The sequence below is a fragment of the Telopea speciosissima genome, chromosome 1 (assembly GCF_018873765.1).
Source record: "Telopea speciosissima isolate NSW1024214 ecotype Mountain lineage chromosome 1, Tspe_v1, whole genome shotgun sequence".
Taxonomy (NCBI): Eukaryota; Viridiplantae; Streptophyta; class Magnoliopsida; order Proteales; family Proteaceae; genus Telopea; species Telopea speciosissima.
In genome coordinates, this window is record NC_057916.1 from 47,028,670 (window position 1) to 47,039,658 (window position 10,989).

Below are 10,989 nucleotides of genomic sequence, written 5' to 3' on the forward strand. Positions count from 1 at the left end.
ATTAGTACACGGTACAATAAAATTAATTAATTACATTCCTTTACTTACTACCAAGTCCCATACTCTCACCTCATCATTGCACTCAGTCTGTGTCGATGCATTGGGCTCCAACTTCGCAATAACATGTTGAACTGCCTCTAGCAATTCTGTGTAGCCCAAGCTCGTGCGAGTACTGATACTTTGGATTCAAATAGTATGCTGGTAAAGTGGAAACAAAAAATATAACTTGTTAGTGACTTAATGCTTTTGAGTTTTGCATATGTAAATGTAAAAACTCATGTAAAGTGTAAAAAGTATGTTGAAGTGTTGAACTCACCAGCTTTATGCAATGGATGACTCATGTGCTTCTCCCATCGATCATTAATGATGTTAGTGGTATCGCAACTTTGACCATTATCTTCATCTTCTGAATGGCAGCATAAATGAGGGGCAAGGCAGGCTTCTTCTCTGTATCAAACATCATTAGTATTGCCACTACTGGCTCTAATATGGTAACAATTTTATTCAAGTCACGCCAGAATAAGTCACTTGCAATGGTCTCTTGTGCTGCCCTTCCTTCTTCTGAATTTGACCCCTGTCAATCAAACCACTGTTCACTTGCAAACATAGACCTTAGACCTACCACCTTCGTCTGAAAACTCTTCAATGCAATGTAATTGGTGGCAAATCGAGTGACACCAGGCCTCACTAAATCACCATTGCATCTTTCCCTCAACATGACTACTGAATAACCATGATTATATACAAATGTGGTCACTTGTCTTGCCCTTTTGGCCACACTTGCCACCAAGGTTTTCTTCCCCATGTCCTTCAACATCAAATCAATGAAATGTGTTGCAAATGGAGTCCAAAAGAGGTGGATCCTCTTACTCGTTTTGTTCATCAACTTCTCCCTAGCCTTTTTACAGTTAGAATCGTTATCCGTCACGATTTGGATAACGTTCTTTGGTTCTATATTCTCCACTTTCTTTAGTTCCCTATACAAATATGATGCATACTTTATTTCCTTCGATGCATTCAAAGACTTCAAGAATATTGTCTTTCCATTATAACTCATCATGAAATTGATAATGAACTGTCTAATAGGTCCAGTCCAACTATCAGCCATAATGGTAACCCCATACATCTCCCACCTTGGCTTCAAACCATTAATGTACTCTTCCAACTCCTTCTCCTTAGGCAAATATACATTCATTAACTCATATGGTGTGGACCCCTTCCATCCTGCGCCAGCCCTCCTTGTTGCATCAAGGAATGCATGATAGTATGTTCCCTGTGCTACATGAGGTGGAATGCTATTATAGAACATGAACTTGCTGAAAGCATCCCGTGCTTCATCTTGTTTACTACCATGCATTTGCGGGATGGTTGGCTAGTAGGCATCTTGTTGCCTGAAAATAGATGGATATTACACAAGAATGGGATTTGTGGAATGTACTCGTGGTTGGGTTGGGGGCCGTGGGATATGAGGATTCTGTCTTGTGCCAATGCTTCTCTTCTTCTCATCTTGTTGCACTAGTGCAGCTGAGCCAGATCCACCAACTCCTCTTGCCTGCTCATATGTTCTAATATTCTCAAAATGAAAACTGTCTACTCTCTACCAAAGTCTGCTGGTACATTCTCCACTCATCCTCTAATCGGAACTCACCAGGAGGAGACCTGTATCCAGTATCATCTTCAATGATCTCTACACCAAGCCTTTCTACCACTGCTTCATCAAACTCTCTTTGTTGCCTTTCCCTCTCAACTTTCTTTTGTCTTTCTCCTCTCATGTGCTTTGCTATGGCTTGCTGCACCACATAAGGAACATTTTTGCATTTGAGAACATTCGTATGGCCACCAGCCAAATGCTACTTTAACCTAGTGGCTCCTCCAGAATTTAGCAACTTCCCACAATATTGACACTTGGACTTCTTTTTATCCTCCGACATCGGGGTTCCATGTTGCCACGCTATATATCAACACGGTCCCCCCATTGTCTATCAAATGTCTTACTTTTTACAATGTTACATAAAAAAGCATGTATTAGTAACTATTAAAGACTTAAAGTGATGTATTCAAGACTTAAAGTATTGTATTCGTAACTATTAAACATAATGTCAAGCTACTAGAACAATCAAATAGCTATCTCATATTTATCCCTTAGCCCTAGTATTTATTTCTTAATTAAAAATAAAATTTAGATTTTCTATTAAAAATATTTATACCTTAAAGTATAAAACATTATAATGTAATGATGTATTTGACACCATTTGAATTTGGATATTATGTACATATGTTGTACATAATTTTCCAACAAAAATAGGTATTTTTCCTTAATATTATATATATATTTTTAAATTTTAATAATATTTTTATTAATTCTGAAAAATAAAATAATTTTTTTAATGGGTGAAAAAGCAAAATGACTCCATGAGGCCATAGAGCATCCAAAGGTGTCCAACATACATGAAAATCACTTCCAAACAATCACTATTGATCCTATTTTTTTCACTTTTTTTTTTCTTCAAAAAAATCATTTTTTTGGCAGAAAATATAATAAAAAATTAATAACAGAAAGAAAAAAAAAAATTGGACTCCAAAATTTTTTTTTCCAAAATCACTATTGATCTTTGTTGTAAAATGGGTTCAGGGGTAGAATAGTCATAAGGGTATTTCTGTCCTTGTACTCATTCCAGAATTTTTTTCTCTTTATTATAAATAAAGATGGCTGTAGTCACTCTGACTCAAGCCAGTATTCACGGAAGTGGGACAGCAGCTACTGGTAAAGGAAAATGTGTACATTCGGGGAATTGATTTTCCTTTGGATGGCCCTCTGTACAAAGAGACCACCACCACTGATCCTACTCAATCGGCATCTATTCCTACTCCAAGTCTTGCTTTTAGTCAGATTTCTGGTAAGCCTTCTCTTAATCCTAGTCTTGATTTACCCATTGCTGTTCGAAAATCAAAGAGTTGTACGTTGCACCCTATTTCTAACTTTGTGCCATACAATTCTCTAACTCTTGCTTTCCATGCCTTCGTATCTTCTTTCTCTGTTTCCATCCCTAACAATTGGCAAGAGATAATAGCCGAACAGAAATGGAAGGATGCGATGAACGAAGAAATGCATGCCCTTGGAAAAAACCAGACCTGGGATTTGGTGAGTCCTCCACTAGGAAAAAGACCCGTTGGTTGTAAATGGGTCTTTGTTGTGAAGCACAAAGCTGATGGCTCAATAGAAAGGTACAAAACAAGACTTGTTGCCAAAGGGTTTACTCAAATCCAAGGAATTGACTATCAAGAGACCTTTGCTCCTGTAGCAAAGATGAATACTGTACGGATCATTATCTCTTGTGCTGTGAATCAAGGATGGGAACTCCAGCAACTTGATGTGAAGAATGCCTTCTTGCATGGAGAGTTGGAAGAAGATGTCTACATGGAGATACCTCCTGGTTTTACTTCTTTAGAAACTCAGGGAAAGGTATGTAAGATGAAAAAGGCCTTATATGGTCTGAAACAGTCACCAAGGGCATGGTTTGGCCGTTTCCATAAGGCTATGATTGCTTATGGGTATAAGCAAAGCAATGTTGATCACACATTGTTTGTTAAGAAGATAGGATAGCAAGTGACAGTTGATTGACTATGTTGATGACATAGTGATCACAGGCAATGATGCACATGAAATCAAGAAGTTGAAGACTTATTTGGGCACCGAATTTGAAGTCAAAAATTTGGGTAGATTAAGGTACTTCCTAGGGATTGAGGTTGCCTATTCAGCTAAGGGCATATCTCTCTCTCACAGGAAATATACCTTGGATTTATTGAAAGAAACAGGGATGCTTGGGTGTAAACTAGCAGATACCCCTCTGGAGCCCAACACACATTTGAAGAGTAAGGAATGTGACCCGGTGGACAAAGGCAGTTATCAGAGGTTAGTTGGTCGATTGATCTACCTCTCACATACCCGGCCAGATATCACATTTGTTGTAAGCCTTGTCAGTCAATACATACATGATCCTCACTCTTCTCACTTGGAAGCAGCATACAGAATTCTCCGTTACCTCAAGTCATCTCCTGGGAAAGGAGTCTTGTTTTCTCCACATAGCCATCTCTGGATAGAAGCATACATCGATGCAGATTGGGCTGGCAGTCTTGATGATAGGAAGTCCACATCTGGGTATTGCACATTTGTTAGAGGAAACCTAACTACTTGGAGAAGCAAAAAGCAAGTTGTTGTGGCTCGATCTAGTGTTGAAGTTGAGTTCCGAGCCATGGCGTAGGGTATTTGTGAGCTTCTTTGGCTCAAGGGGCTTCTTCAAGATTTGGGAATGCATGCTGATCTTCCCATGCGGCTCTACTGTGACAGCAAGTCCGCAATCAGCATTGCTCACAACCCGGTTCAACATGATCGTACCAAACATGTTGAGATTGACCGACACTTCATCAAAGAGAAGCTAGAACAAGGAATAATTTGTATCCCATTTATTCAGTCTAATGAACAACTGGCTGATGTTCTTACCAAAGGAATCAGTACTAAGTTTTTTTTTCCCTATAATTAGCAAGTTGGGCATGTTTGATATGCATGCACCAACTTGAAGGGGAGTGTTGTAATATGGGTTCTGGGGTAGAATAGTCATAAGGGTCTTTCTGCCCATGTACTCATTCCAGAATGTTCTTCTATTTTTTGTAAATAAAGATGGTTGTAGTCACTCTGACTCAAGCCAGTATTCACGGAATTCCACAATCCTATTTTTTCACTTTTCTTCAAAAAAATCAATTTTTTTTTGTGTAGAAAATATAATACAACAGAAAAAAAAAATTGGACTCCATCAAGTGATAGATCGTCCAAAGTTATGTAACATATATTAAAATGACATGAATCTACCAAGGTTTGAACAAATTTTTTTGAAAAAAATAGATTTGGAAAAAAATTGTTTACCTTTAAAAAAATCTTCAAATTTGAGATGAAAAATCACAAATATGATGCAGATCCTTCAGTTTTGTAGCTGAATGTAATCTCCAAAAGGTTGTATGTTGAAATCCAGGTGCAAAATGAGGCTGCAGCAGCTCACAGGGGAGAAAAATGGTTGAAATCTGGAACTTGACAAAGAACTCGCGAGTTTTGTCGAGTTCTAGAACTTTTAAAAGGCAAAAAGGGTCGAAAGAGATTTTGACCAAGATATTGTAATTTTTTAACTCGGCATACATCTCGTCTCGACCATGGAAAAAAACGAGATCTCGCGAGTTCTTCCATGGTTTGATCAAGGTTGGTTGGTGTTTCATCCATCCAAACACCTTGCAGTGGGAAGCCCAGGTGCCCTTCTATTTTTGTTTTTCTTATTCTTCTTCCTTAATCTTCTTCTCCTTTAACAAGTAAGTACTGTTTCTGAAATTTCCTGCACTTCCTACTGCTAAATAGGGATTCATATACAAGTCTTTTGTGTTTTTGCATGAATTTTAGTTAGAAGATTCCAGCCATTAGAATACCTTCAGATTTTGGGAATCTTTTCTTTACTGTTCTAGAGAGACTCAATTAGAATCTCCAGGTCTGACCTGCCAATCTGGTTTTATTACTGATTTCCTGTTTTGCCCTTGTGTTCTCAGATTTAATACTACCTATCTAATTGCTGCTCAAATCATTGTTTTTACTGATCTGTTATTATCAATTTTTATCTCATCTGATCATTCTTGGTTGATCATCAATTTCCTATTATCAGAATTTCGATCTGATCTGTGAAATTACTGGTTTACCCTCGTCCTAGTGTTATTAGGACTGACTCATATTCTCAGATCAAGCCCTTGGATCGATTTCAGAATTTCAGCAATTGATCTATATCTTGTTTACTAAACTTGATTGGAGTTTGGTGATCATTTGACCATCTGATTTGCTTCTATTAATTATTCTCCTAATCTGGTTTTTTATTCTCTGAGAAAAGAGATCCCATTTAGGTACTAGTAACTGTTAAATCTATGGTAAAAGTATTACGAAACCATACTCTGGTAGTTCCTTTCAATGGCATAAGAAGACAACCATTATTGATTAATATGGTGCATACCTTCGTGAACTGTTTACCATGAGTATCTTTATATGCCTGCACACGAAGCAAAAGGAAGTTGTTACAGCATGGAAATAGAAACTAATCACCGTTATCGTTGCAATTCTGGGGGCATGGAGATACTACTCATTTTGCTAAATCTACAACACAATATGGACCAAATACAACATTGTCTATTAGATAAATATTATTTCTATGATGTAAATAAATAAAATACAAAATTGTCTATAAGATATATGATGTAAATAATTATTATTTATTGTGTATGTAAATTCTGACCCTTGATGTATCTTATGTCCTATATATTTTCACCGATCTGGTTGAAGTGATCTTTACTATTCCTACTGTTCCTAGTTCTATTCTTCCAGAAAGGATTTTAGTCTCCCTTATGTGAACAATTGAAAGGTAGTTCTTCAATAGCACACAAGTAAGAGGATTATGGGAAATCCTTTGGGAAACAGACTGTAAAATCTCATTGCATGTGGGAATAGAATGCTAGAAGTTGATACAATTCTTATAATGCAACCCCCCCTCCCCCCAAGACACTCATTCACATCCTCAAAAACACGTGCATACGGCAGACACACACACACGGGGAGAGAAGGGATGCCATTTAATGCCTCTCTCTCTCTCTCTCTCTCCCCCCCCCCCCCTTTCTCTGCTATTGAAAAATAAACAAAAAATTTCACTTCTGTTAATATGTGAAAATTGCATGAGTTGATTTGTTGCCTTCATATTCCATCTCATTTATTTTTCTTCCTCTCAGTTTATACTAGTCCAAACATATTTTGGTTTTTAAGTCACCTGTCCTTAACTTGCTTCTACAGGGCGATCGAACAGAAAAAGTGGGAGTCATTGATAGCGAATTCGTTGTCCATCAAGGGATACAAACCCTTGGAGGAAGTTCCGCCACAAAGGTCAGTTGTCTTTATACTAACTTTATCCTTAACTCCCCAATTCCCTGAATTTCTTGAACTCTGTAGGCATGGTTTGGTTATAAGCCAGGTGAAACAAGATTTTCATGGGTAACGTGAAATGAAATGAAGAAGGAAAAAAAATAATTTTTGATGGGATTATTTGTTGCAAGTTAAAAAAAAATAATTTGGTTGATTTTACTTCAGTTCCACTCACTTGACAATAATTGTCAATGTGTCGCCTAGGTATCCAACCTCTTTCTTGGGTCCAAGGCAACAACGTATCTTATTGACATTTCACAAGTTTTCATTGATTTTATATATTGTTTTTTTATTATAATGTATTGCATTGATATGGCTTCTATGTTGCATGTAAGCATAATTATATAAAATTATCATTGCTATATTACATATAGTCATATATTGCACGCCTAGGTGACGATTAGGTGAGCACCTTGTCACCTAGGTGCGCCTCCAACGCCTTAGGTCACCCAATCACCATGACAACTGTGCACTTGATTTCTGTCCAACTGAACCCGTAGTTTCTCCTCAGCAGTCAGAATTTAGAAATTAGCATATATCCATATATCTTGGTGCAACGGTTAGGTTACTCCATTGTGACCAAGTGGTCTCAGGTTCGAGTCTCTGGAAACAGCCTCTCTGCGAAGCAGGAGTAAGGCTGTTATGTATGACCCTCCCCAGACCCCGCAGTGGCGGGAGCCTTATGTACTGGGTACGCCCTTTTTTTTTCATATATCCATATATCTGCTTTTGAACCTTGTTATTATATTTCCCCTTTTTTATCAGACAAAGTATTTTAATTAACAAGAAAAGGGCCATATAGACTTTAAAGAGCCAGTATAGAGCTATGCAATGGATCGTTGGTTCCAAAATCCCAAAAAATAAAAATTTCTATTTGCTTCTACTATAACCAGTAGTAAATTCTTTGAAATGCTTGCAACCCAGTGTACGATCAAATGGCTCCACCCAAAGTACGGGTGAATTGGGTGATGACTTTTTCTTTTACAAATTAAAACAAAAACTCAATAATTTGAAAGAGAAGAAGATGATAAAGAAAGAGAGAGAAGCAATTTAGAGTGGTTCAGACCAACCTGTCCAACGTCCACTACCTTGATCATGGACCAAGGACTTCTCCACTATCCTATTCTTATCAGGCAAGAATCAAACCCTTACAAACTTAACCACTGTTTCAGGCTAAGCAACTAGACCACTCTGGCCAAGGATTTCCACCCAGGTCACACAAACCAAGGATTTCTTCGCAAGCCATACATGCTTAATTTACAGCAAATAGGGCTTTTACTTTCAAGCCGATGACTATAACCTTTTAAACTCACTATGATCAATGCAAGATGACTTCATTTTTACAACTTAAACCCGTGGTAGCTCTGTTTCAGCCCTTCTTTTCAATATGATGTATCTCTTGAGCATAGTATAATGCAGGCTCTTCCTCAAGATGATGTTGTCAAAGAACTGCTCTTCTTAAGATGATCGATCGATTTGAGCACTTGTAGCTGGTTGTAGATTGTATTGATTTGTTGTTTTGACATCAAGTGACTCAATGCTTTTATAGGCAACACAAACTAGCCGTTAAACTAGCCATTAGAGTCGATCAACATGCCTTGTTTTTCCTTCAACTGAACGTCTTCAACAGCTTGGGTAACATCAATCTATTTGCGCATTTAGCACACACATTAGTATACCCAAACACTCGTAATGTTGTTCTAGATTGGTAGGAGACCAACTAGAAGTCGATAACCATGATCTGCAGTGAACTAGGTAATTCGGCTAGGTCAAAATAGGAGAAAATTGTGAAATTAGGGTTAGGGTTTGATGGGACCTAGGATTTGATGGTAGGGTTAGGTCAAGTTGATGTAGGGAAGTCTATCAGGGAAGGTCTCATTAAGTTTTAATGGTGTTAGGTATGAATAGGCAATAGGTTAGGTTTGGATTTTTGGGTTTTGAAAAGGGAATAATGAGGGAATCTAGGGTTTAGGATGGTCACCTAGGGTTGATACCTGGATTGAGTTTCCCTAATGGTGAGAGGAGAGTTCGATCCAAAAAAGGAGGGATTTTGTTGGCTGGTTTGGTCTGGGCAGAAATTAGGTATTGGGAAAAGTGAAAACAAAAAAAGGGGGAATGTTAGGGCTGGGCTGTGAGAGGATTAGAAGAAGAATTGTGGGGATGGGGAATTCTTCAACTCACTGTTGTTGCAGAGAATCCTTGACAGCAGCTTGTTTGAAGATGGAAACTAGAATAAAAATCAGATCTTGCACTAGAACTTGAAAGCAGCTTCAATAGAACCACCCGGGCTTCACACCACAAGGTGTCGATTGGATCAAACACCAATCCCACCAGTCTTGATCAGACACAAGACTAAAACTCCAATGGAGAAACAAAGTTGCAGAGCAGCTTCAAGAGAGTTGAAATTTTCTCAGGTAATGTGTCCCTCTTCCACGATTTTCATCGCTTAAATAATGGCCATAGGCCTTACTCCTAACCAGACTAGGAGAAGGACAATTCCCCCTAACCGAGCTCTACTTCTAACACCACTAAGATCATGTGACTAACTTAATTGGTCACATGACACACAAATAAAAAAAGACAATTAAATAAAGATAACTTAAATTGAACCACTGGTTCCACCAGCTTTGGACGGGTTCTATTTATTACATGAAAAATGAACAGAGTATGGAAACTACCGCTAAGCAACTAACTTATTACTACTAATACTACTCGGACGGCTTCTTGTTCTTCTTCTTCTTGCGGATATAGTGCTTCAGCTTTGCATCAACATGTCAGACAATGGTGTTCATATCTAGAACTCATAATATATAAATAGAATCTTCTAGGTTCAACACCCAGGAAATCACTTTCTCCTTGGTTTTACGACCATATAAGCTGAATCAGCTCGATTCTTAAATGCTCAATGGTTTCTTTGATTTTCTCACATCAAATGCTCCAGGCAGTTTGCAGCTGTGAAAAGTATACACAGCTCTTTCCTAGGAGATTAACGAACAGCCCTTTTCAGCTCTATAGCAAATCATATGTGTCCTTCGGAATGACCTAGCTAACTCTTAAGTTTGAATGTTTCTGCCAACAATTCCAAATTCAAAAGGAAGCAGTGCCTGTATAGACAAGGGACTGTTTCAGCACTATTAGGCAAAGTAGGCAAAAATAAAAGTAAACAGTTAAAAACTGCTAGCCTTTGTTATACTGCAATAGAAAAACTGTATGTTTGTAGGGACCTCTTTACCCCAAACCATTTCAACAGTGGAGGAAGGATGCTTGCTGCTGTTATGTACTGCAAAACTTGAGAGAAATCACTATCGTGGTTGGTTAGTTGTATATTTTCTTAAGCCTGCTATTTTCATGAATAACAAAAATTAATAATTCTTTTTTGGTGAACTTCTGTTCTCAGAGATCTAATAGATTCTTTTCCTAGAAATTATGAACAGAACATGTCCCTTGTTTAGTGTAGTTTATAATACAGGAGGGTACTCTTCATACATCCACATTTTGAGATGATAAAACTTTTTGAAGAGTGTGATGTATAGACAGAAAGCATCGTTGTGAGCTCCTGGATTAAGTTTAAAATTCAAGAATCTAATAACACAGATCACATAAACTTCAGCTTCTGATGGTGAACTGACGCTAACAAATATAAGCTAACTGTTGACCTTTACGCAATAGTAATATCTGATAAAGCTCCTAAAATCTTAGAAGATATGTTTCAGTGTTGTAAAAGCTACAGTGAATATTCATGCTACTCTAGTTGTTAAAGGACCTTTATGCCTGAGTGTGTCTGATTAGGGAGACATTTTTGGACTGACATGATTATGCTTTTCTACTTTCTATAAAAAATTGAACCATTAAGCAATACCATGCCAGACTCAAGTTCTCTGTACTTCTAGACTAGCTTGACAGCAGTCATTGTTTAGAGTGAGGGCTGGAACACTCTATGACTACAGGATTCTTTACAAACACAAATCCTAATAAGGTGACTTTCTTCTTGTCAT

At 37.7% G+C, this 10,989-nt stretch overlaps 1 protein-coding gene across 2 annotated transcripts in view; it reads left to right on the plus strand.

Moving 5' to 3' along the window:
* LOC122648643 overlaps positions 1 to 10,989 on the plus strand; it is a 93,835-nt gene that overhangs the window by 68,617 nt on the left and 14,229 nt on the right. For both annotated transcript variants that reach the window (XM_043841857.1, XM_043841858.1), the window contains exon 13: positions 6,866 to 6,955. In XM_043841857.1, coding sequence (XP_043697792.1) covers positions 6,866 to 6,955 — 90 coding nt within the window. The remainder of the gene's footprint in view (positions 1 to 6,865; positions 6,956 to 10,989) is intronic.